General features: G+C 41.6%; 2 protein-coding genes across 5 annotated transcripts; one reads left to right on the forward strand and one right to left on the reverse strand.

Annotated features, from left to right (window-relative positions):
* Positions 1 to 448: 448 nt before the first annotated feature.
* btbd17a (BTB (POZ) domain containing 17a) lies at positions 449 to 5,183 on the reverse strand. 4 transcript variants are annotated; one of them, XM_054598597.1, is made up of 3 exons: positions 5,081 to 5,183; positions 3,445 to 3,739; positions 449 to 2,749 (listed from the first exon to the last, which is right to left on the reverse strand). In XM_054598597.1, exons 1-3 carry the CDS (start codon positions 5,154 to 5,156, stop codon positions 1,675 to 1,677), a joined length of 1,446 nt encoding a protein of 481 aa, XP_054454572.1. In that variant the 5' UTR covers positions 5,157 to 5,183; the 3' UTR covers positions 449 to 1,674. The 4 variants fall into 4 exon arrangements, with proteins under 4 accessions (XP_054454572.1, XP_054454574.1, XP_054454571.1 ...); XM_054598599.1 differs by lacking the exon at positions 5,081 to 5,183 and adding an exon at positions 4,130 to 4,422; XM_054598596.1 differs by lacking the exon at positions 5,081 to 5,183 and adding an exon at positions 4,064 to 4,422.
* A 7,040-nt stretch (positions 5,184 to 12,223) lies between these two features.
* On the forward strand, positions 12,224 to 21,734 carry gpr142 (G protein-coupled receptor 142). Its single transcript, XM_054598600.1, has 3 exons — positions 12,224 to 12,401; positions 18,439 to 18,593; positions 20,089 to 21,734. The coding sequence occupies exons 2-3, from the start codon at positions 18,455 to 18,457 to the stop codon at positions 21,045 to 21,047; spliced, it is 1,098 nt and encodes a 365-aa protein (XP_054454575.1). The 5' UTR covers positions 12,224 to 12,401; positions 18,439 to 18,454; the 3' UTR covers positions 21,048 to 21,734.
* The last annotated feature ends 310 nt before the right edge of the window (positions 21,735 to 22,044 follow it).

A 22,044-nucleotide genomic window follows, 5' to 3' on the forward strand; every position in this document is an offset into this window, starting at 1 on the left:
TCCTGCTTGGGGCGCAAAGGATCATGGGAATGGTAGTTTACTGGGGGCGGAATTATTTGCAGGTTTTGTTGAGCTAAAAAGCTGATATTTGTAAAAAAATGAATGAAGTAAAACAATTCATTTTGAATCTATGAATGTGTTTAAAATGTCAACAGTAAAAGTGATTCATTTACTTTGATATGTTGCAATGTTATTTCTGATGTAATATTGGGTAAGCAGTGTTTTAGCTCATTGGAATTATTGCATCCACTATTTGGTGCATTTATATAACAATTATATTGTTGTTTTTGTAATCCATGTCTGTTGTTTTTCTTCACCTTGCACATGCTAGATATGTGTTAATAAAACTGACTTGAGTAAAATGTGTGTGTGAAGTGATGAAAACATGAAATCACAAGACAACTTTCAGTTTACTTTAAAACTTTTGTAAAAATCTTTATTATCAGGTAACATTGATTAATGCAACAGTGGATCTAAGCAATGACTTTAATCACATAAATTAAATATTATGAAAAGGTAGTCGGACATCTACAGAACTTATAAGAGAGGTTTTGTAAATACATTATGACTGACAGTCTGTTGGAGCACCTGAAGTTCAACAGGATGAATGTTTAGTTCCCTGTAAGCACTGATTTAGAGATAAGCAGGTAAAAATAAAAAAAAAGGGCCATGTAACAACTGGGAAGTGTTTGTTTCAGCAACATTAAAGGTCTTTATTTCACTTTGAAATATAGTTGTTGAAATGCTGGTAATCTCGACATCTAGATGAAGTTTAACCTGCAAATCATCTAATCAGTGCTCACTGGGTGATGAATGACAACTGTGACCCCTTGATTGTAGAAGGGGTCATATAGCACCAATATTTCAAAAACAATACAAAGAAAACATAGCAGGAACAGAAAGCATAAAGGATGAGACCGGCAATATTATTTTATTTTACTTTTTTTAAACAAATCCCATGAAAAGACTAAAACCAACAGTATGTGGCTTTCAGCCAAAAGAACATTGGCTAATGCTGATATCTTTAAAAAAAAAACAACATAAATATATAGTTTTATTGTCTTTAAAAAAAGCGTAGCTTTGTAGTTTTTAACATACACTAGTGAAACAAGAGGAAATAGTGCGTTTGTCATGGACTATTTTCAGCAGCGGATGAATCCACATTTGATGCTCTAGTGAGAATTTGTGGCAGCAGGACTGTGTTTATGTTGGACTGCGTCCAAATAAACTACAGTGTGTATGTTCGGGTGATGAAAGAGCGTGTCACCCAGTGCATTTTGAAATACTGCATTAAAATAGCTGCATGGAAATGGAAGAGTTCAATAATAATAATAATCTAATACTTCCTCATTGCGAAAACAAAGTTTTTATGTTGCAAAATGGAGCAAATGGAGCTCTGGCACTCCTCTATTTGTCTATTCATGGGGTTTGTTGACATCAATAAAAATACAGAATAGCACCAGACTAATCCTTTAAGACACATGTTTCATCATGATTTTACAAAAAGCTCTCAGATAGTCACGAGTTTTGGATTGTTAGTTGCCCAATGAAAACAGCAGACAAGAGACGAGACAATTGATCCAAACATCACACACGAGGAGGATTCAGATCCATTTCCCCGTGACGTGATATGAGCGAGATGTGGCTTCACAAGGTTGGATTGTGGGTGGAGGGTCAGTTCTTAATGGTGATGAGGGTTTGGTACAGCGGCTTCACCACAATGTGGAGGAAGAGCGAGCTGTCGATGAGGTATTCGGACATCCGGCGGTACAGGTCGGCCTCGGCCAAGAAATCCCCGGTTTCCTCGGTGCTCTGGTGGAAGTTGTAGACGTGTTTCACCACCACCTTCCCCTGCTGCTGCGCCATCACGAGCACCGTCTTCTGGAAGTTCACCCCGGCGAAATCGGCGCTTGACGTGGCCGGCGTGATGATGATGCGAGGGCGCCCTCCATCCACTCGAGTCGGCTGCATGGCGCCCGCCTCCGTGTACATCGGCCTCATGCCAATTGGGAGCCAGCGAGGCGAGAACATGGCGTTCCACGTCACCCGCTTGCTGGAGTCGTGGCCGCTGGGCCCAAGCTGGGTCTGGAAGCTGGTGCTGCGGTCGTCCCGCGCCGGGTTGCTGATGATCCAGGGCGACCCCCACAGCGGCGACAGGTAGTTCCTCGGCATGAAGAGGCTGCAGTTCACGTCGAAGTATTTGGCCATGTGCATCGGCGACGCGGAGTGAAACTGGTAGGACATGTACAGCAGGTCACGCACCGACTCCTGATAGCGGACCAGGACCGTCGAGTGGGTCTGCAGGCGGAAGAGCTCCCGCGGCGGCATCATGGCGTAACGCACGGCTCTCAGCGCGTTCTCCGCCGTCAGGCCATCGGGCTCGTTCTGGATGATCCAGGCCTCCAGCGCCGCAAAGAGCTCCATCTCGCTCTGCAGGATGAGGTCGGAGCGCTGCAGCAGCGACATGAGCAGCTGGCTGCTGATGGTCGGCCACTCGCCGCTCTGCAGCACCGACGACAGGTTCCAGGCCATGAACTGGAGACAGCTGTCCCTCAGGGTCGCGTCCCCGGCCTGCAGGGCGTACTCGTACCAGCCCGCCACGTGGCCTGATGAGGAGTCCCGGCCCAGATTCTGGGTCATGTACTGGGTGATGCCCTGCTGGAGGCCCAGCACTTGGTACTTAGCGGCCAGCTTGTGTAAAGGTGGGGCCTGGTCCAGACGCAGAGAGATCTCTCCACAATACAGATACCTGCTCAGAGAGAAGAAGGAGAGGCTCATTGAAGGAGCATTTGAAGCACAACATTTGAACTTATTGTTTAAAATTGCAACACACGTACAGAATGTTGCCATCTTTATTCTTCCTTGTTCACAGTTATATTAATAACATACAAAATAATTTCATGGGATATCTCATTCTCCCTCATTCTGCCTTTAAAGGTCCAGTATGTAGGATCTAGTGACATCTAGTGGTTAGGTTGCAGTTCGCAACCAAGTGAAACTTCTCCTGGTGCCAAGTGTCTAGGAGAACTACGGTGGGCGACACATAAACATAATTGTCCATATGTAGATACAAACAACCCCTCTAAGGTCACGGAAATACAACAATTGTTATTTTCAGGAGATTATACACTAAAGAAAATATACTTATGAATATTATTCAAGCTTCTTACAAGGTTTGAAAACTATTTTATTTCAGTGTTCCAGTTTAATACGAACTAAGATTTCCTCAGTCTGGCAGATGGCAGGTCTACTGGTTTTAATCAACCTCATTCGAGCTCAGCAGCTCACTGATTGGTTTGTTTTAATGTTGGACTTATTGATTGTTTGTCTCAGATGCTGGGCTGCAGTAGCAGAGTCCCTCCTCTAGAGGGCATCACAACTCAACCAAAACTGAGGGTGGAAGTGTGATATCTCCCTTCCATGGAGATGAGAATGCACTCCCACCTGATGAACTTGTCGAACACAGCGGCACAGTCGGAGCTCTCCTTCAGGACCAGCGTGCTGCCGTTGCGTCTCAACATGATCTCCTCAAACACGGGGCTCTGCAGGGAGAGCACCAGGGAGTGGGCCTGGATCACCTTCACCTCATCAGCGCTGGGCGTCTCCACCCTCAGAGACACGTCGCTGCCGTTCCCCTGCAGCAGCAGGGCCTCCAGGCGCTGCACCACGGTGAGGGAGTGGCTGATGGTGTCCCCGCCGCCGCCACTGCCGTCCTGGGACGTGTCCACTTTCAGCGAGCCTGGTGGAGGAGGGGAGATATTTAGAGAAAAAGAAAAATGTAAACAGACTACCTAAAAGCATGATTCAAAAGTTAACTTTATTAGAAGTTGCGTGTCAGTTATCTATTCAACACAGCCTCATTGCAGTTTGTGAAATAGTCCCAAAATGCAATCTATTGGTTTCTTGTACTGGTACACAAACTGAAGGTTAGGTTTAGGCAGCAAAACTACTTAGTTTGGTTAAGGAAAAACATCATGGTTGGCGTTAAAATAACTATTTACAGTTAGGTTTAGACAACAAAACGTTTAGGAGAACTGTCACTAACAGTTTGGGAAACTACCACCATAAAACCAAAACGTGGTGTAGAACCAGTCTTCAGGCTGAAAGTCCTGTTTGTTGGACCACAAACCAGAAGGGGATCCACCTCCCATCCCGCCCAACAAAAGTCTTCTTTTTTGGATGTTATAAAGTTTGTCACTTGCTCTGACTGTTGCTTGGTCATGTGGATTAATTTACGAATACGGATTCCTAATTGACTTTCCATTGGCATTGTTTTTCTGATGAGTGACATAAAAAAACAAAACAATGGACAATCTGTGTCCCTATATACGAAACCTATAGATTTAATTTGGGGATTATTTCCCGACCAGCCATGACACTGGTCTGATCTATTGGAAGCGATAGTAGGGCAGAGTCATCCAGTTCCACGCCATTGATCCGTCCAGCTGCTCTCCCTGTCTGGATAACGAGGGATTGTGGGTCACGTTTAATTAAAGCTTTGTCTCAGCTGAGGCTGTTGTAGAACACCACCCCTCCTCCACCTCCTCGGCCCTGCAGATTATCTGAGCCGGGATTCATATTAGCATTAACAGTGTGGTTCTTCTTTCTGATTTATCAGAAATATTTGGTAAACTTTAACCATTTTTTCGGGATTAAGTTCTTATAGTAAACAGTGTAGGAAGTTATAGGTTTCACTCATTAGCACCTTCTAGGGACTGTGCAAAAATGACTTTTTTAAAGCCCCACACCAGCAAATAAAATGCTGAATATATATTGAAAATACACACTTTGGTTGTGTTGATATAATGGCCATAATACAACTTTTAATTCTTCTGGAAATATTTTCCCAGTAAAATCATATTGTGTCTTTCAAAAGAGCAGATTCAGTAAACTTTCTAATCACGTTTTCATTATATTCGTTCACTATTTTCCAAAAAGAACATTTTATTTATTTTATAATCGTCCCGTGCGTCAAACTCTACTTCAGTAAGCTGCTGCTCATTGAAATGAATCATAACTCCATCAGACTGCATATTATTCAACACAAATAATGACGTCTGAGCTCTGAATACTAACTCACCTGCAGCAGCTGCTACCCGGAGCAGACCGAGACCCAGAACCAGCATCCCAACGTGGACTTGAACTTGTTTCACCATCTTCTCTCAGTCGTCCTCCGTCCGTCCTCACTGCCGTCTGTCTGGACTTCTGTCCTCTCTAACCGTTGAGGACGAAAGGGGGGGTGGGGGGTGTCTGAATGTGGGACAGGGGTTCTCCTCGCCACATCCGGCCCACCACACACACATACACACATACACACAACCTCATCGATCAGTGGGTGGAATCAGGCCTGGGTTTGTTTCCATGACTACCGCTTTGATTCTGACTTTCCTATCCTTGGGTATTAACGCTTGCTGCATGTTATTGATTGAATGAGGAGGCCACTGGGAGGGGGGGACTCTCAGAGAGCTGAGGACCAGGAGACCAGGCTCTGATGTTTGATCTACCTGCAGGTGAGAACCGATCCGTCCTCATCACAGGTTTTATTTTAGGCCGTTAGGATCGGAGACGTCTTCAAACTCCGGAGCTTCATAATGAACTGAACCGGTATTCGGACTCCACGTGCAGATATGTGTGTCAGTTGGCTCACCCGGTTCAGACCGTGTGCGTGACACAGCAGCACATGCAATTTAATCACAGCTTCAGGCTGCAGCACGCTTCATTAGGGGGGCAGCAAGCTATACAATCAATATCCCTCTATTAATGATTTTAATTAAAAATCCTCATGACTTCTTTTTTGAAAATGTGTTTAATCACTAACTCAAAACTCTTTTTCAAGAGAGAAGTCAGCGAGACTTTGATATGTGTGTGTTTGACGTTGATGCTGTGGTTTTTGTGGTGTTGTGTCAGCGCTGTTGACCTCGGCTCTGTGTTCCGGATTGTTTGTGTGTCGGAGTCGATGGTGATCTCACACGATGAGTTCTTCTGTCCTCGTGTGACTCTGAACAGAAAGAGGACTCTGTGTTTGGACGATAGCCAGCAGGTCAGTCATTAAATGTGCACAAATACAATGTGTGGTCCCCTTCTGTCTGTATGTTGAGACATAACACTTACAACTACATAGAGAGTGAACTATTTAAAAAGTTATTTAACCTGTATGTATTAAAATGGACAGTGTATAACATATATGGGGATTAATTGGCAGCAATGGAATATAATATTCATAACTATTTTTTAATCCGTGTATGTCACCTGAAACCAAGATCGTTATTTTTTGTAGCTTAAAAAAACTACTTATATCTATATAACGGCAACTATGCTTGTTACTGTACATGCAATAAAACATTTGCGAGTTAAAAGCCAATACTTTATCAATACATTGGTGAACATGTAGACAAATGTGAAACCTAAATCAGTTGGCCACAGCATGAACGGACAAAATCTTTTAGTAAACCTTTCTGCCGGCGTTATCAGCTGTAACTGCCATATGACAGCAGTGTTGAGAGCAACAAATAATTATTTCTCTATATCCTAACATAAATGATAGTTGTTTGATGATATATTAATTCTCTATATGTTGTATATTTCAACTTTAACCTGTATTCAAGCAGGGAGGAAGGAAGATCTGGAGGACACCGCAAACCTGTTTCAGTTTAAATAGAAATAAAACTCAACAGACAGGAAAAACAATCACCAAACACATGAGGGAGAACTTCGGAACTAATTGCTTAAAGGGTTAGTTCACCCAGATTACAATAAAATTCATATTTGCTCCTTAACTTCTAGTGGTATCTAGTCATCACAGGATTTGTAAAAATGACATGTTAATCCAGTGGAACTACTTTCAACAAGAAAATATTCCCTTTAAAAACTGTTCAAACCAAAACAGAAACTATCTGCCTGATTGGATAATACTATAGGTTAGTTAGATAATATGTTATATGTTTTGTAATTTGGGTGAACTTGCCATTTAAGATTGTGGCAATGCAATGGTTTAACAGCAAACATTGGTGTGTGTGTGTGTGTGTGTGTGTGTGTGTGTGTGTGTGTGTGTGTGTGTGTGTGTGTGTGTGTGTGTGTGTGTGTGTGTGTGTGTGTGTGTGTAAGAGTGTGCGTGTGTTTGACCATCTCAAGTCTTTGAGATGCACCAGACCCTAATTTAAAGAGAGAGAGAGGCTGAAACAAAAGTGTTGAACAACCACTAACTGTACTAGATACTTAATGTATTTACACATCACATCCACTAGAGGGCAGAACAGCTACATCTCACCAGCAGTCAGTTATTTACATTGGCCTCTTTATAGATACAAACATATGATACCTGCTGAGTTTTCTCTATCCAAAAACATCTTTATTGACAATTTAGTTCTAAATAACAAATCTGACATAACATAAAAATGTTACTTCACAAAAAATTAGACAAAACAAAACAACTCCAGGATGTGAAATAAAGAAAATATAAAAAGAAAGAAAATAATAAAAGGGAATCAGGAAGATAAAAAAGATTCATAAGTTGATTTTGTCAGAGAAAGTGTCGTTGGTTGAACATAATTAGATGTTTTATTTATATAGATACACATATGTTCACATGAGGATTGGTTTCGGTGGGAATATGCAATTACATCTAAGGCTGGGTGATATGGGAAAAATCTAAATATCTCAATATTTGAGAGCAAATACCTAGATGTTATAATGGGACGATTTTGTAGAGTTGACTATTGCTGCTTTCACATTCATATTTACACACTGAGATTTTGATAAATAATCATCACTAATGTGGATTTAATGCCTAAGTGGTTAAAGGAAAATAATAGTATAATAATATTTTTTTTACTATTTTTAGAAAAATGATAATAAAGACAACCTCACCGGGAAGCTCTTCTTCTTTGCTACATCATTTTGTTTCAACAATATATTTATTTCTCATAAATGTCTCAACACAAATCAGAATTAAGAGGAACATTTCTACCTATAATGTGAGTAGTTAAACCCTACCATCTGTGGACGTCCCTACAGTTGTTGTTTCTTTATCTATGATGACCTTAAGCCTCAGTGTTCATGTGTGCTGACTGATTGATTTCTACCTGATGCTCTTTAATCACACAGACTGACTGTTCATTCTTCATTCTTTCACACAGCTGCAGCAGAGCAGACTGACTGAGGTAATTACATAGCCATTTGTGCTTGTTTGTTTTAATAAAAATAATAACGCTGATCTTAAATGAGTGAATGATGCAGAATTAGTTCCAGGAAGAGTCACTGCTTTGGTATGTTTCGAACAAATAAGGTAAAAATGTGATATCAGTCACCAAGACAACCAGAAGTTATCTCATATTTCTCTAAATCTGCAATTACCACTTGAGCAAGTTATATAACCAAAAGCTGCATACAAGTTTGTGGACTTATGTTATGAGGCATCGAGTGGCCGTTGCCATCTTGTTTTTTTGCAACCAGTGAACAGGAAGTGACTATATTTGGACTGCGGAAGAGTGACGTAGAGACGCCGTACACGTCTCTGGTGTCGACCTGTCAATTACTGTGTAGCCCCGCCCTAAAGCATACCCTGCTTTATGGTCTGTTTGACTCTAAATGGAGCATCATTTACTAAATGAACATCATGCTGTATTGAAGAAGACTTGAAACTAGAGATTGAGACCATAAACTCATGTTTACAATGTTTACTGAGGGAATAAATCAAGAGAGAAGTAGAGTCATTTTCTCATAGACTTCTATACAACCAGAGGAGTCGCCCCCTGATGGACAGTAGAGTGAATGCAGCTTTAAGACATGAAGCATGTCCACTTCACTTGTCAGAAGCAGAGGTTCACAGCTGCACAGAGGGACGGTTTGCAGAGCTGAGGTTATGGCAGGCATCCAGACTGAGGTGACCTGCCTCAGCACCAGTTTATCTCTCTTCAGCGGCTCCATTAGCTTTTCCACTTCCTCTTTCTCCTTTTTTTGTTCTTCCTCCAGCTGCACAGGAACATTTGTTTTTCAGTGGCAGCTGTTTGTGAGGGACGAGCTGAATGTGTTGACTATAAATCTAAGCAAACGATAGACTCTGAAGGCGTGAAATTGGCTCCGTGAGTTAAGCATCCTCTACAGTAATGGTCGTTATATATTGGACATCTTTGTGTAAATCCTGATTCTGTAATCAGAGGCGGGAAGCAACTAACATTTACTCAAGTATGCAAAATGTTTCAGGTGATGTTGTTTCTGTTTTGGGCGACTTTCAAGACGTTTCTCAGGAACTGGAGATGTAGATGATATCTCTTAACCTGTAGAGGAGTATGTAATCTTTTAAAATATGTACTCACAGAAGCCAGGGAAAACTTGAACGGGGGTTTAATAGAGATCCATCATAACGTGACAGCCGGTGATTTCCATCCAAGTTACATTTTGCCCGGTCAACTACCTTAAAACACGATGAACACGGCCAAAATCTTATTGCGATCCAAACCTAAGCAGACTTCATTTTCTGAAGCATTCCGCTTTCCAACCGTACTTTGCCATGTGCAACTGATTTATGGAAATCTTACCTGTCGTATATCACAAAATATCTGGCACTTTATTGCAAGAAAACGGCAAAGGACATATATACATGTATTCATACTAAAACAAAACAAGTTATTAAATCAAATAATAGTAGAATTCATGTAATATGCCATGCCAACATAAACAGTTTTACCCATTATAGATACGTTATTATATTGGGTAAATTTAATTTAAATAAAGTGAGCAGTGACTCTTTAAAGGATACAGCTGATGCTCTTCTGGAGAAACAAATGATTGCTACAACAACTGAGTTGCTAGTAAAGGAACTATTTATTATTATCTTTAAAAGTGTCAGTGACTCACTCTGGGTTTTCTAAAGTGACTCCCGTCCATTAAAGGAAGATTTGATTTCTGTTGACTATGGTGATGAATATCAACTGCTGCATCAGAATCCTTGATGCTTGTTAATTCCTTCTGCGTCATCTTCCTCAACTCTAACAGGTCCGATCGATAGCGAGTCATGTCTTTGCATGATCGTTGTCTGCCGTGGTTTGTAATTTTGCCCTGATTGACCCCTAAAGCAGTCAGAGGTGTAACCCTGTATGTCTAATAAACACATCAAATAATATGCAGCTACAGGAAGCCAAATTATATCGCAGCGAGCTCACGTAGGCCTTCTCAGCAGAACTGATGAATTAATTAGTTCTTCAAATTTACTCCTAAATGCGCTGTTTGCTTTGGAGCTTTGCTAACGGCAACAATCTGCAGTCGTGCGACGGGCTCGGTCAAAGGGTTTGGATAAATTAAAGACACATTTGTCTTGTACAAAACAACGACTCGGCTCGCACGTCGACGGATCTCAGTGATGCTCTCGCCAGTAATTGTGTTAGTTTTAACTGCTCTTAAGAATGAATGCATGAAATTAGGGAGCTGCTGCTGCTGGGTCATTTTAATCATTGGTCCATGTTAGTTGTTAGCCTGTGGATGTGTGTGTGTGTGTGTGTGTGTGTGTGTGTGTGTGTGTGTGTGTGTGTGTGTGTGTGTGTGTGTGTGTGTGTGTGTGTGTGTGTGTGTGTGTGTGTGTGTGTGTGTGTGTTTGTGTTTATGATGTTGTAGGGACTTCTGTTCACAGAGTCACATTTGGGGACACAACTTGTCTTTGTGGCCCCCATGAAGTAAGTTCATTTTTTTGCGTGGAGATTACACTACGTCCCTCATCCTAAGTGACAAAAACAAGTGTTTGTGTATGTGTGTGTTTGTGTTTATGTAGTTGTAGGGACATCTGCTCACACAGTCACATTTGGGGACACACCTTCTCTTTGTGGTCCCCACAAGGTACGTTTTTTTTGGTGGACGTAAGGCTTCGTCTTAATGGTTTCAATGCAGGTGTTGTCCAAAGTGATAAAAAAATCTGTGTGGGTGTGTTTATACTAATGATGTTGTAGGGACATCTGTTTCCACGGTAAAATTTGGGGACACACCTTCTCTTTGTGGTCAACGCATGGTAAGTTTATTTTTCAGTTGAGGTTAGGCTAAATCTTAATCGGATCAATGTATGTTAGTCGTCCTGCATGACAAAAACAAGTGTGTGTGTGTGTGTGTGTGTGTGTGTGTGTGTGTGTGTGTGTGTGTGTGTGTGTGTGTGTGTGTGTGTGTGTGTGTGTGTGTGTGTGTTTAATCCCTGAGACCACAGTAAAGTTGATGCAGACCTTAACACACACCAACAATGTGTCCAATTTCCAGGATAAAAATGGTGTTGTAAAAGTAAGTTGTGCTATTCTTTTTTGTAGAAATTGATTCTATGTTTTTTTTTATTATGTTTTGTGCATCAGATGTTGTGCAACCAAAAATAATACTAATATTGGATTAAAAACAGGAAATAGTTACTAAAACTAAAACTTTAGAAAGCTGTTGCAAATCAAACTTAATGAATACGTTTTTCCAAAACACATTCATTTTAAGGCTATTTATTTAGATTGTAGGCTGTGAGCAGTTCATTGCTTTCTCTGTGCATTGCATTGTGGGATATGCAAATAGTGTGTATCAATAACAGACTCAAAATCAAACATAGATTTTGTAACTTTACTTTGTAAACTATTGAAAATAATATTTTAACTTCCTGTGACTTTTAGTTAACAGGCTTAAAGTAAGGGGTATAAATACCACAACATTTTAAAAACATTCTGCGTGTCACGATAACGCATCTTTGTCTTTTCAGATGTCATTTTTACGCCACATTGTACAAACATCCGCAGCTATGTTTAGGAAGTAAACCTACTTAGTTAGGTTAAAGTAAAACATCATTGTTGGGCTAAAAATAAGAAACAATGTAACATAAGTACAGAAAACAAAAAAAGTCCTGTTTGTTTAACCCATATACCTCAGGTAGTTTTTCTTACTTTTTACATTATGTCACTTGCTCTGAACGTAGTATAATTAGTATTAGTATTAGGACATATAGTTACAGTAATAGTATGGAATTTATACATAGCATTAGTCTGCATACTGACGGCTTTGTGAATATTTATTTTGTCTCTTTTCCAAATAATTCACGTAGCTTCCCATCAGTTTTTCCTCTATTCTTCTCTTCACTATCTTCCTCATCTCTTTCCTCCCTCCTTCACCTCTTTACGCCTACAGATCAATCCCTCCCCCCACCCACCTCGTCACTCCCTTTTGCTTCATCTCTCCCCTCGTCCTCTGCTCACTCGCTGCAGTGATGAACCGGCTGCCTTGGACTCTACTTCTCCTCCTCCTCCTCCTCCTCCCTTTCTCTACCCTCCTCCACGTCACCTCATTGGGTATCCAGCAGCGATGTCGGGGCGTCTATAGGAGCATCAGGGGGAACGACGGAGCGGAGGAACGGCTGTAAACCAGGTGGAGGGTCGCTGTAAAAACTGGATGTGAAGGTAAGACTGAGACCGACCATACAAGGGAAAACAAAGCTAAAGAAAACTCTCCTTGTTCACTGTTTATGTGCAAATGTCTCGGCTGTTCTGTTGTAAAAAGATGAAATGTTTCTGTGTCTTGTGGAATCAGCACTGTTACACATCATTGACTGCAGACTTATTATAAAAGTTATTTATGGAAGCAGGGAGAGAGTCTGGACTGTCTCTCTTCCAGTTGTTTCATAATCCACATCGTCCTGAACTCATCCTTTAAATTGACTTAAAGTGTCTTCTTGACATTTGTCATCATATAAGCCTGCAATTTCTGCCAAAATGCCTTCTTGGATTCCATCTTCTTAACAACGCTGACTGTCAGGATTTTGGCCTCATGAATGAACTTTAACCGCATCGGGATCTGCATGATGAAGAAACTTCTTTCTCATTCTCAACTTGTCAAATATTGATAATTGGTCAATGCCACTGAGCATCTGATACCGACGCATCAATCCAATTTAAACCAACCTGTGTTTTCTCCTTTCATCCACGAGACTGATTGTGTCCTGTGCAAAACTAAAAGCAAACGTTGACATTTTGTCACTTGATTTGTTCATGTCATTAGTCAATTGACTCGCTAGTGACATACGTTTTTAGTCAGCCAAGTTAACCACTTCTTATATACAGTCTATGATGTTAAGAGTAGAAACTGAAGTAGTTAAGCCGATGCTGGCTGCGTAAGCCAGTCGTTCTCGAAGGCTCTGCAAATGTGTTACAGCCGGGGAATCCCGGGTACAAACAGGACTCAAATGCAACGAGCCCAGAGAGCAGGATAAGGTGAAAATAGTCTTAACTTCTTTATGCAGGAGATCCTTCAGAATATCAGGCAAACCTCTCAGGCAGGGATGAGGCAAAACCAAGGTCAGGAAAAACAGGCCGAGATCACAAATAAAACAGGAACAAGAAAAAAATGAAATCACAGGAACGCTTAACACAAAGGAAAAAAGCAAACCAACAGAAACAGAGGAACACAGAGTCTACTGTACTGGGGAGGTGTTGGTGATTAGACACAGGTGGATCCAATCAGGGGCGAAGCATATCACAAAGGTGGGAAGTGAAGTGACCTGAAACAAGAGAAGAGGTGTGTTGCACAAAATAAAACAAGAAAAATACTGAAATAACAAAATAAAGGAAAACCTAACCTAAGGAGCAGAACGAGACGTGACAAAGTTATCGCTTTGCTTCGTTGTGCACCTCAGGATTTTTGTGAGCTTTTCAGACGTTAACTGTCACAACTAGTTTAAAGCACTGTTAAAAAAAACATTTGACTTAAATATTTTACCAGGCAAATCACATTGTTAACAGGATATTCAACCTTGGTTTAATGCATGTATACTTGACTTCTTTATTAACAGGACTTGTATTAAGACAATAAAGTAGTGCATAAATATGAGATATTACAATCCCTCCTTGTAATTGTGGAGGTTAGTTTATGGCGTTTCGTCAGTTACACTCGTTTCTTGTTTGTTCCCAGTTTATTTCGTTTGTACACCCTCTGGAGTTTTATAGAATAATGTAACAAACACGCCTTTTTGCGTGCTCGTAGCTTGCACGCTAAATGCGGAAGCTCGTGCTACGGCGTCCCTAAAAACAAAGCTTGACACGTCGACCAAAACTAACGCTAGAGGGTTACGTAGAGCGTTGTTGTTTGATCAAGCTTCGGCATTAGACAAGTTGGGGAGGGAGAAAGTGATGTGTTTGAGGACAGTTGACTGATTTTTCTGAGGCGCGTTAAGATGTATCAAAAGACAAAACCTGAAGTAGCTCCCACCTTCACGATGAACTCCAATAAGCGTCGTCCTCGCTCTCACTCTCGTGCTGGCAGCACTCTTTATCTCCCAGCAGTGTTGTTTCAGGTGCTCAGTCTCTTGATGAATTATTAAGAGGACTCAGTGGAGCATGGATAAAGTTCAGCTCAGCTTCCTGGGCACTGAACCCCCTGCAGAGCCCCGTCCTGCAGCCTCCAGCTGCATCTCGACCCTGGGAAGAGACTTAATCAGAAACACGCCTCGGCCTCTGATCCGCACGGACTTGTCGCATAACTGTTTTGTATTCTTCGGAGGACGCTGTCTGCTGACACTAAAATGGAAGCAGGATGATCAACCGATTTTGTTGACACGTCAATACATCTCATTTCCCCCGGTTACGAAGACTGCAACAGTCTGAGAGAGGATTTTCTCTGAAGCGAGAACAGAATCTGCAGCACCCAAGGGACCGAACACGGCGATTAGTCTGCACGGGAAACTTCCCAGAGAACAAAGTGTGATGAAGAGTAAGTAGAGGAGACGAGAGATCTCTCCAAGCTTCCAGATTTCATTTGCACTCTTAAAGATGGACTTCAGCCGGCGTGAAAGAAGTGGCTGCAAGGATATCGATCGGTCGGGGTGATTACTGTTCCCCTGTGCCTTATTCTCAGTCATAACCATCATCTTTTTTGTTTTACTGCTGGTGCTGAGATTAGGCTCGTGAGGAAACAGATCAAGTATCATAAAGAGGTAGAACTGTCACCCCTTGAAGCGATTTCATCCTGTTTTTATGATTGTTAATCATCTTGTTACACATTTGTATTTCTTTACCAAACTAACAAACCTTATTGGACTGTTTTGGTTTTGCATTTGTTGTTAGAATATTTGTTTTTCTATATTTAGTTCATACTGTATCTATTAGAGCATCTTTTTTACTTTGCATGTGAGTTTTTAAGTAATGAGTTGGTTGGTTCATGATAAGCAGCTCTGTGTACAATTATTATATCTATCTTCTGTAGCAAAGCAATTGGATTAGTGATTGTTTTCATGTATTTCCCCAAACGTCTACATAGTAGTTAATGTATGGAACCACAAAAGAATTCATGTAATGAGTTTAATCTGAAGATGTACTTATACATCAACACATACTGCAGAAAACAGTGTTCTTCTCTGAGGTCAAACACTGCATGATGAATGTACATCTACACTACACCTCCTACAGTGGAGCTCCTATTAATACTGAATAGGACATCCTATCTCAGCACGTGGGATGTTGTTACATAACAAGGAGGGAAATGTGAGAGCGTTTCATAGATAAACAAAGCAACTAAAATGTGAGTGAATTAGCTCTGAGCTCACATTTCCTGCAAAGACTGAGGAAGTGTCATTTTTTTATGGCCTGGATTTAGAACCCTGCATGTAATGTAGTGTGAAAAAGACTTCTTATCACAACAACAACACATCACAGCTGAGACCAGAGAAGTGAAAAACAGATTAAATCACAGACTGGACAGGAATGAAAGACTGATATTGTGTCCTCATGTAACGCTGAACGTGAATACTAACATATGGAGGCATTTGTCAGACTACAACTCTGTCTAATGTTCTTCATTTCAAACAGATATTGGCATCAAAGTTTTTTTGAGGGGGGTCAAAACATTTAATTGAACTAAAAGAGTGGAAAAAATTATGTAACCACAAGTTCCATTCAGTAGCTGCTCTGGATCTTTGAAACGTATTGCATAGGTCCTTGTCAGCAGATAGAAGTTGCCAAGTTTTCATGAAATTGATGATATATTTAGATTTTCATGTTCTTCCCCGAGCGCTGCATGGTTTTCGTATCCATGTTGGCTTACACGTCTATAGCTGTTTCCAAAATCAAGAATAAACAGTCAGACTCACCTTTAAAGCCAACATGTTTGAGGACTCCTTAAAGTGCTCAGAAGAAATAGCAATGCGAACATCGACAGTCCTATTACAGATGGGTAAAACTCCATCTGATGAAGATCATCAGTGGTTACGTTGGACTGGTATTACGTTGGACTGGTATCTGGTCTCGTCATCGGATTATTAAGAATAACTATATAGAAAAATACAATAGCCTCTCTGATGTTCTTGTATACTGATGGCGGTCATATAGAGTAATCAGTATTATATTGAAACAGATTCATAACCAGTTAAAAGTTCCTATTCGTAACTTTAAAGAGCGGACCTATGATGCTGAAGACCAGACACTTAAGACCAGCGAAACAGCAAAGGCCTTCAGGTGACCGATGACGTCAACCAAGGAGCCAATTTTAGACTAGTTCGATGAAATGTGGTCGTCTCCTGTGACGAATCTCACCCTCCTGTCTGCCAACTCTAACATGAGACGACCACAATGCATCATCTTTCCTGATCTCACTTAACTTCCCATCATTCACAAAAATCTGAGTTTATCATACACGGTTTTCAGGCAGCTGTCTTCTAAATAAAAGCCAGAATGCCCTTTAGAAGGCAAATATGATTCAAGCTTTGTTTAAAGAAAGGCGTTGGGCCGGTTTCTATCACACTGACCTCTCCCCTTTCTACACAACCACATACTGAATTACGCCATTGACCTCGATGATTGCTTTTTTGATCCGTGCTGTTCTGCTAGTTTATTGTGCTAAGGTGAATTAAAGCAGCCAAGCACTAAGATATTTCTCAATTTTATGATCGCATTCCTGCTACGAGTCATAAAATACTCCAGTCATATAATGGACTTGGAGCAGGGTTTTGGCACGAAAACAGCCTTTACAATCACAGCGATTGAATATGACCAACTGTTAGAAGAAGTCACATCATGAGGTCAGTTTCACAGATTGGGCGATCGTGGCTCCACAATGATGTTTACGTTGGTTAAGCATCCACAAATGGTTTGTCATTGAAAGCTTGAGAGATAACACAGTCCAAATACGGCTTCACGGATGAGTGAAGTAAATTAGGAGAGTAGGACAGACAGAGAAAAACAGGATGGATGGATTCCAGGTGAAAAGGTTAGACGAGGAGACAGGATGGTAATGACTCAGGGGAGGGTGGAGGGTGATGGGGTCGTCACTGTCGGCCCATCTGCTGTTGTGGACCTGCAGTTTAATTGACTGAGTCCAAACCGACTTGTTGTTTTCCACAGTTTTACTCTGTGAAGAAAAAAACAACTCTCTTAAACAAACATGACTTTCCTCACTCATAAGCTGCAGCAACATAAAGCGGCTCATCATCTGCAAAGGTGTTGATACTTGATATCCTCATATCAGACAGGATATACAGTATGTATCTTTATATATTGATGCATTTCTTATATCAGCCAGGTCTGTCCTCTGTCACTGAAACTATTAATTCATATTTTATTTAATTTGTGTAAATTAAACTTAATCTAAAGATATCTATATTCAATAAATTCAATGATTTATGGAGCTGCAAGTTTGAGCTGCAACAATAAGTCAAGTAATCCCTTAACAAAAAATGTTTAAGATAAAATGAAAAACATTCTCTGGATCCAGCTTCTCCAATTGTGAGAATATAATGATGATATAATAAGACAAAAGGAGAGATATGATGACATCGCTTTGAGTTCTAGGAAACTGTGAAGGATGCTAATTAATTAATCAAGAAAATATTAATCAACAATTAAATGTATTAAATCTTTGTGAGACTTGAATTATTTGGGGTAAAAGTAGTTAAATTAAAACTATTTTAATTGTATCTGCTAACCCTGAGCTTAACTCAACTTAAACTTAAATCCATTTTAGTATTACGGAGCAAATCAAACAATGTATTAGTCCGCCTTTCAATAGCTTCCGACAACCTGACTCTGACTGTAGACCAACAGACTGAAGACGTAAATCTTTAATAACATCACAAATATATAGTTTCATCAGTAATTTCCTAAAACAGCTGGTCATTATAGTTTTTATCAAACAAATTGGAGGAAATAGTACATTTGTTGGGGACTGTTTTCAGCTGCAAATGAATCCACATTTGGTGCTCTATTGAGTATTTGTATGTGTGATTGAATCAGAATTACCTAAAGTATATTCATGGTGATGGGGGAACAACAGTGAGGCTCATTTATGTGTTTTTAATTGAACAGATATCACAATCGGTAATTGTTAGTAGTATAAAGTATAAATACATTTAGTGCTGGTTTTGGTCTTTTCATAGGATTTATTGACAATTAGAAAGCTTTATATCACAACCCTTTTCCCATTGTTTTCTTGCCGTCTATAATTAAAACCCAGGGGAAGCGCCAAGGTCATGGTCGACTGGTCCAATGTGACAGCATCCGGCCACCAGGAGCTGGGACTGAAACCTGAGGAGCTGCAGAAATCCAAATGTGTCCTGGGCTTCATCCCAGTCATCTACTACAGTATTCTGCTTTGTGTGGGAGTACCAGGTACACTGTCACGATGTCCTGTTGTGAGAAAGTCTACATTTGCTAATTGTTTTGGTTTAAGGTTTAGAGATTTGCACAATTTCTTACAGCTCAGTAAAATAATTACTTGAAACATTTGCGACTCTTATCAGAAAAAATGTCCTGTACGTGAGTAAAACATATTATTTTGTGATTTAGGTGAATTGACGATTTAAGGTCAAAATATGAACTGATGCACAACGTGATTTTATTAGTTTTAGTTGCACTGAATCTCATTCACAGCATCGTTTTTATTGATATCTATTTATAACAGAAGTGGGAACTGTAGAGGACAGAAGAAATCAATACACTCGTGAGTTAGAGGTACATTACAATGCTGTAATGGACCAGCAACACTGTTGTCGCACACGACTAAGGTCTGATGGCTCTTTTCACAGGTTAAAATAATCTAATCATCTGAGTATCAGTTTGTTTAAGTATCAATTCATCCATCGATCCCTTGATCTGCATCAAAATGTATCAATAATTCTGGAAATAGTGGGAATAACTGTCTTCTTTGATGGACAGTGTTCACCTCCATATTGTTCTCATTACTGTGCCTCGTCTACAAATCAATGGCAGTGATTTGGTATTGATCCAGACAGAGTGGTGTCCAAAACAAGCGGACGTGTCACCAGAGCTTTCAGATGTGTCACGTAATTGCACCCAAAGGAGAATAAATGGAAAGGCCAGAGTCAACAGAGAGGTCTGAAATGACTGGTGATGTTACAGATGCTGCAGTGAAAAGATCCTGCTGTTGATGTAAAAAACAGATTGCAGAGACTGCACAGAAGAGATACTGTATGAAATGTGTTGCAAGGAGACTAATAAAATCACTGGTTTATAACTTAAACTGCTTTGAATGCATTTTACAAATGCGAGAATCTGACTTTTACTGTGTTGACTTTTCCTTATAAAAATGTGTCAGGCAATAAAATTTGCATCAGATTTGCAGTTCCAACAAAAACAAACATCAAGCAACTTTCATTTCGTGTTGATTTTGGCGGTCCCTGTGGATGAAAGCGGTCGTGATTTGGAGCACCAGAGACCCTTTAGAAAACCTCTCGTTTTACTGCAGCAAGGTTTGACAGTCTCAAATTTTCTCATTTTTAAAGCTACACAGTAACTAAAATATGTTGCGGAAAACATGAAATGAGCTCAGTGATCTTGATTCATATTTGATCAGCGCTGCCTGACAGTTTGATTGGGCATTAGAGAATAAGAGACTTCTCCGCTCTGATTGGTTGTTTTGCTCCAGGTGTGGTGGAATCTTGTAAATGTCATTAGGAGCACTAAAAGGACGCAGATGAACCTGATTTATTCACAGATGATCTGTATTGTGTACTTCTGTCAATATTTTGTGACAGTTTGAGCAAATATGACAAAGGGATATTAAAAAAATGAAGAGGTAAAAATAGTAGATAATCAAATTTTCTTCTTTATATAATTTCTGCCCCTCTGTGTTTGTTTCTGTCAGTGAACATCCTCACGGCCGTTGCTTTATCCCGACTGGCGTCCCGCACCAAGAAAGCTCTGTACTACTACCTTCTGGCGGTGACGGGCTCAGACATTCTCTCCCAGCTCTTCATCATCTTCGTTGGCTTCCTGCTGGAGACGGCGGTCTTTCACCGAGACGTCCCCATACTCCTGCTGCACTCCGTTAGCGCCGCCGAGTTCGCCGCCAACCATGCCTCCATCTGGTCTACGGTTCCCCTCACCGTGGACCGCTATGTGGCGCTGTGCCACCCTCTCCTCCACCGCCAGATCAGCTACCCGGCCCGCGCCAGGAAGATCATCGCGGCGGTCCTGGCGTTGTCTCTGGTGTCGGGCGTGCCCTTCTTCTGGTGGTCGGACATGTGGAGGAACAGCGACACGCCCACGGCCCTGGACACCGTCCTCATCTGGACACACGTGACCATCATCTACTTCCTGCCCTGCAGCATCTTCCTGGTGCTGAACTCTTTGATAATCCACACGCTGAGGGTGAGACAGAGGGAGCAGCGCTGCGAGGAGGAGCGCGGGCCCAAGTCGGCGCCTCCTCGGCGTCTTGGGAAAACGACGGCCATGCTGCTGGCCATCACCTCCGTGTTCTCCGTGCTGTGGGCCCCCAGGACCGCGGTGGTCATCTACCACCTGTACGTGTCCTCGGTCCACCGGGATTGGCGGGTCCACCTGGCCTACGACCTGTCCAACATGCTGGCCATGCTCAACACGGCCGTCAACTTCTTCCTCTACTGCTTCGTTAGCAAGCCCTTCCGCGGCGCCGTGCGGGATGTGTTGCTGCTCCGGGGGGGCCCGCTCTACCCCCGGCGCGCTCTGCCTCACCCGCAGGCCCCCACCAACGCCTCCATCTCTTCTCTGTACAGTGGGAACAACAAGCGCCCGCCACGGGACTCCACCCCCTTGTCACCTCGCAGGGCCAGAAAGCCCTCGTGACCCCGCGCTCCCCTCTCCTCTTAATCCAAAACACCCATCATCCCACGGTCCCGGAGCACTTCTGACCCCAGAGACGCTTACTGCATTCCAGCTACGACCGTGGACAGCTGCCAGTCAGCCCTGAGGCTTTCTGAAAGGGCCTCTGATGAACTCACAAGAAGCATGTTGTTTTGTATTAAAGCATGTCACAGTCTGTTGTTTGTCCACGTAAATCAGATAACCGTGACAGCCTTTTTATTTTGGTTCAGAAGACTTTGACAAAATAAAAGTTTTCTTTTCCATATTTGGTAGCAATGTGACAAAACATGTTTTATATGTTATGTTATGAGAAAGAAGGAAAGAATAACAGCTTGTTTTCTTCGTGGTTAGTTGGATCCATGATTAGGAGAAGAATGGGAGGAAGGAAACTGATTATGTACATGAAGCTACACTGAGTGTAATCAATTCATCCACCCAGTCCCACTTTTATCATGTCGTTCAATTTGTCTATTCTAATCACTCTGCTACGATATCAACTCAGCAAAGAGTGAGAGTTTAAATATGAACTGCTGTATCTGCCGTTGTGTAAAGATGCCGATTGCCCCAAATGACGATCCGCCCTGCTGAGCATTTACCAATAGAGCAAAAAGAAATCGCACTCCGTCTATACGGCGCGCTCCAAAGGCACGAAAAAACGCCAGCTGCTAAGGCGACTGTTTATTTTTCATGAAATGCAACTGGATGGAGCCTCGAATGAAAGCTGGCTGTTTGAGCGGCAGGAGAGGAGACCCTGCTCTTCAAACAGCCCCTCCGCTGCATCACCAGCACGGCCTCAGCTCTGGCTAAACAAACCTCAGATTAGCCTGATGGTCTGCACAAACACACACACACACACACACACACACACACACACACAGAGGATACGTACTCTCATGCATGTACGAACACGAGCACACACACACACACACAGATGTCAGCTAGTACATTTCCATTTGCTACAACAGGAATATCTAATAAC

Source organism: Anoplopoma fimbria, chromosome 5, assembly GCF_027596085.1.
Source record: "Anoplopoma fimbria isolate UVic2021 breed Golden Eagle Sablefish chromosome 5, Afim_UVic_2022, whole genome shotgun sequence".
NCBI lineage: Eukaryota > Metazoa > Chordata > Actinopteri > Perciformes > Anoplopomatidae > Anoplopoma > Anoplopoma fimbria.

Excerpts from the sequence above, each read along its gene's own strand:
- gpr142 (XM_054598600.1), top strand. The coding sequence starts at position 18,455 with ATGGTCGACTGGTCCAATGTGACAGCATCCGGCCACCAGGAGCTGGGA. Across the intron at positions 18,594-20,088 it reads GCTTTGTGTGGGAGTACCAG|TGAACATCCTCACGGCCGTT; the intron begins GTACACTGTCAC and ends TGTTTCTGTCAG.
- btbd17a (XM_054598595.1), bottom strand. The coding sequence starts at position 4,151 with ATGGGAGGTGGATCCCCTTCTGGTTTGTGGTCCAACAAACAGGACTTT. Across the intron at positions 3,740-4,045 it reads TGGTGGTAGTTTCCCAAACT|GCTCGCTGAAAGTGGACACG; the intron begins GTTAGTGACAGT and ends CTCCTCCACCAG. Across the intron at positions 2,750-3,444 it reads GTGTTCGACAAGTTCATCAG|GTATCTGTATTGTGGAGAGA; the intron begins GTGGGAGTGCAT and ends CTCTCTGAGCAG.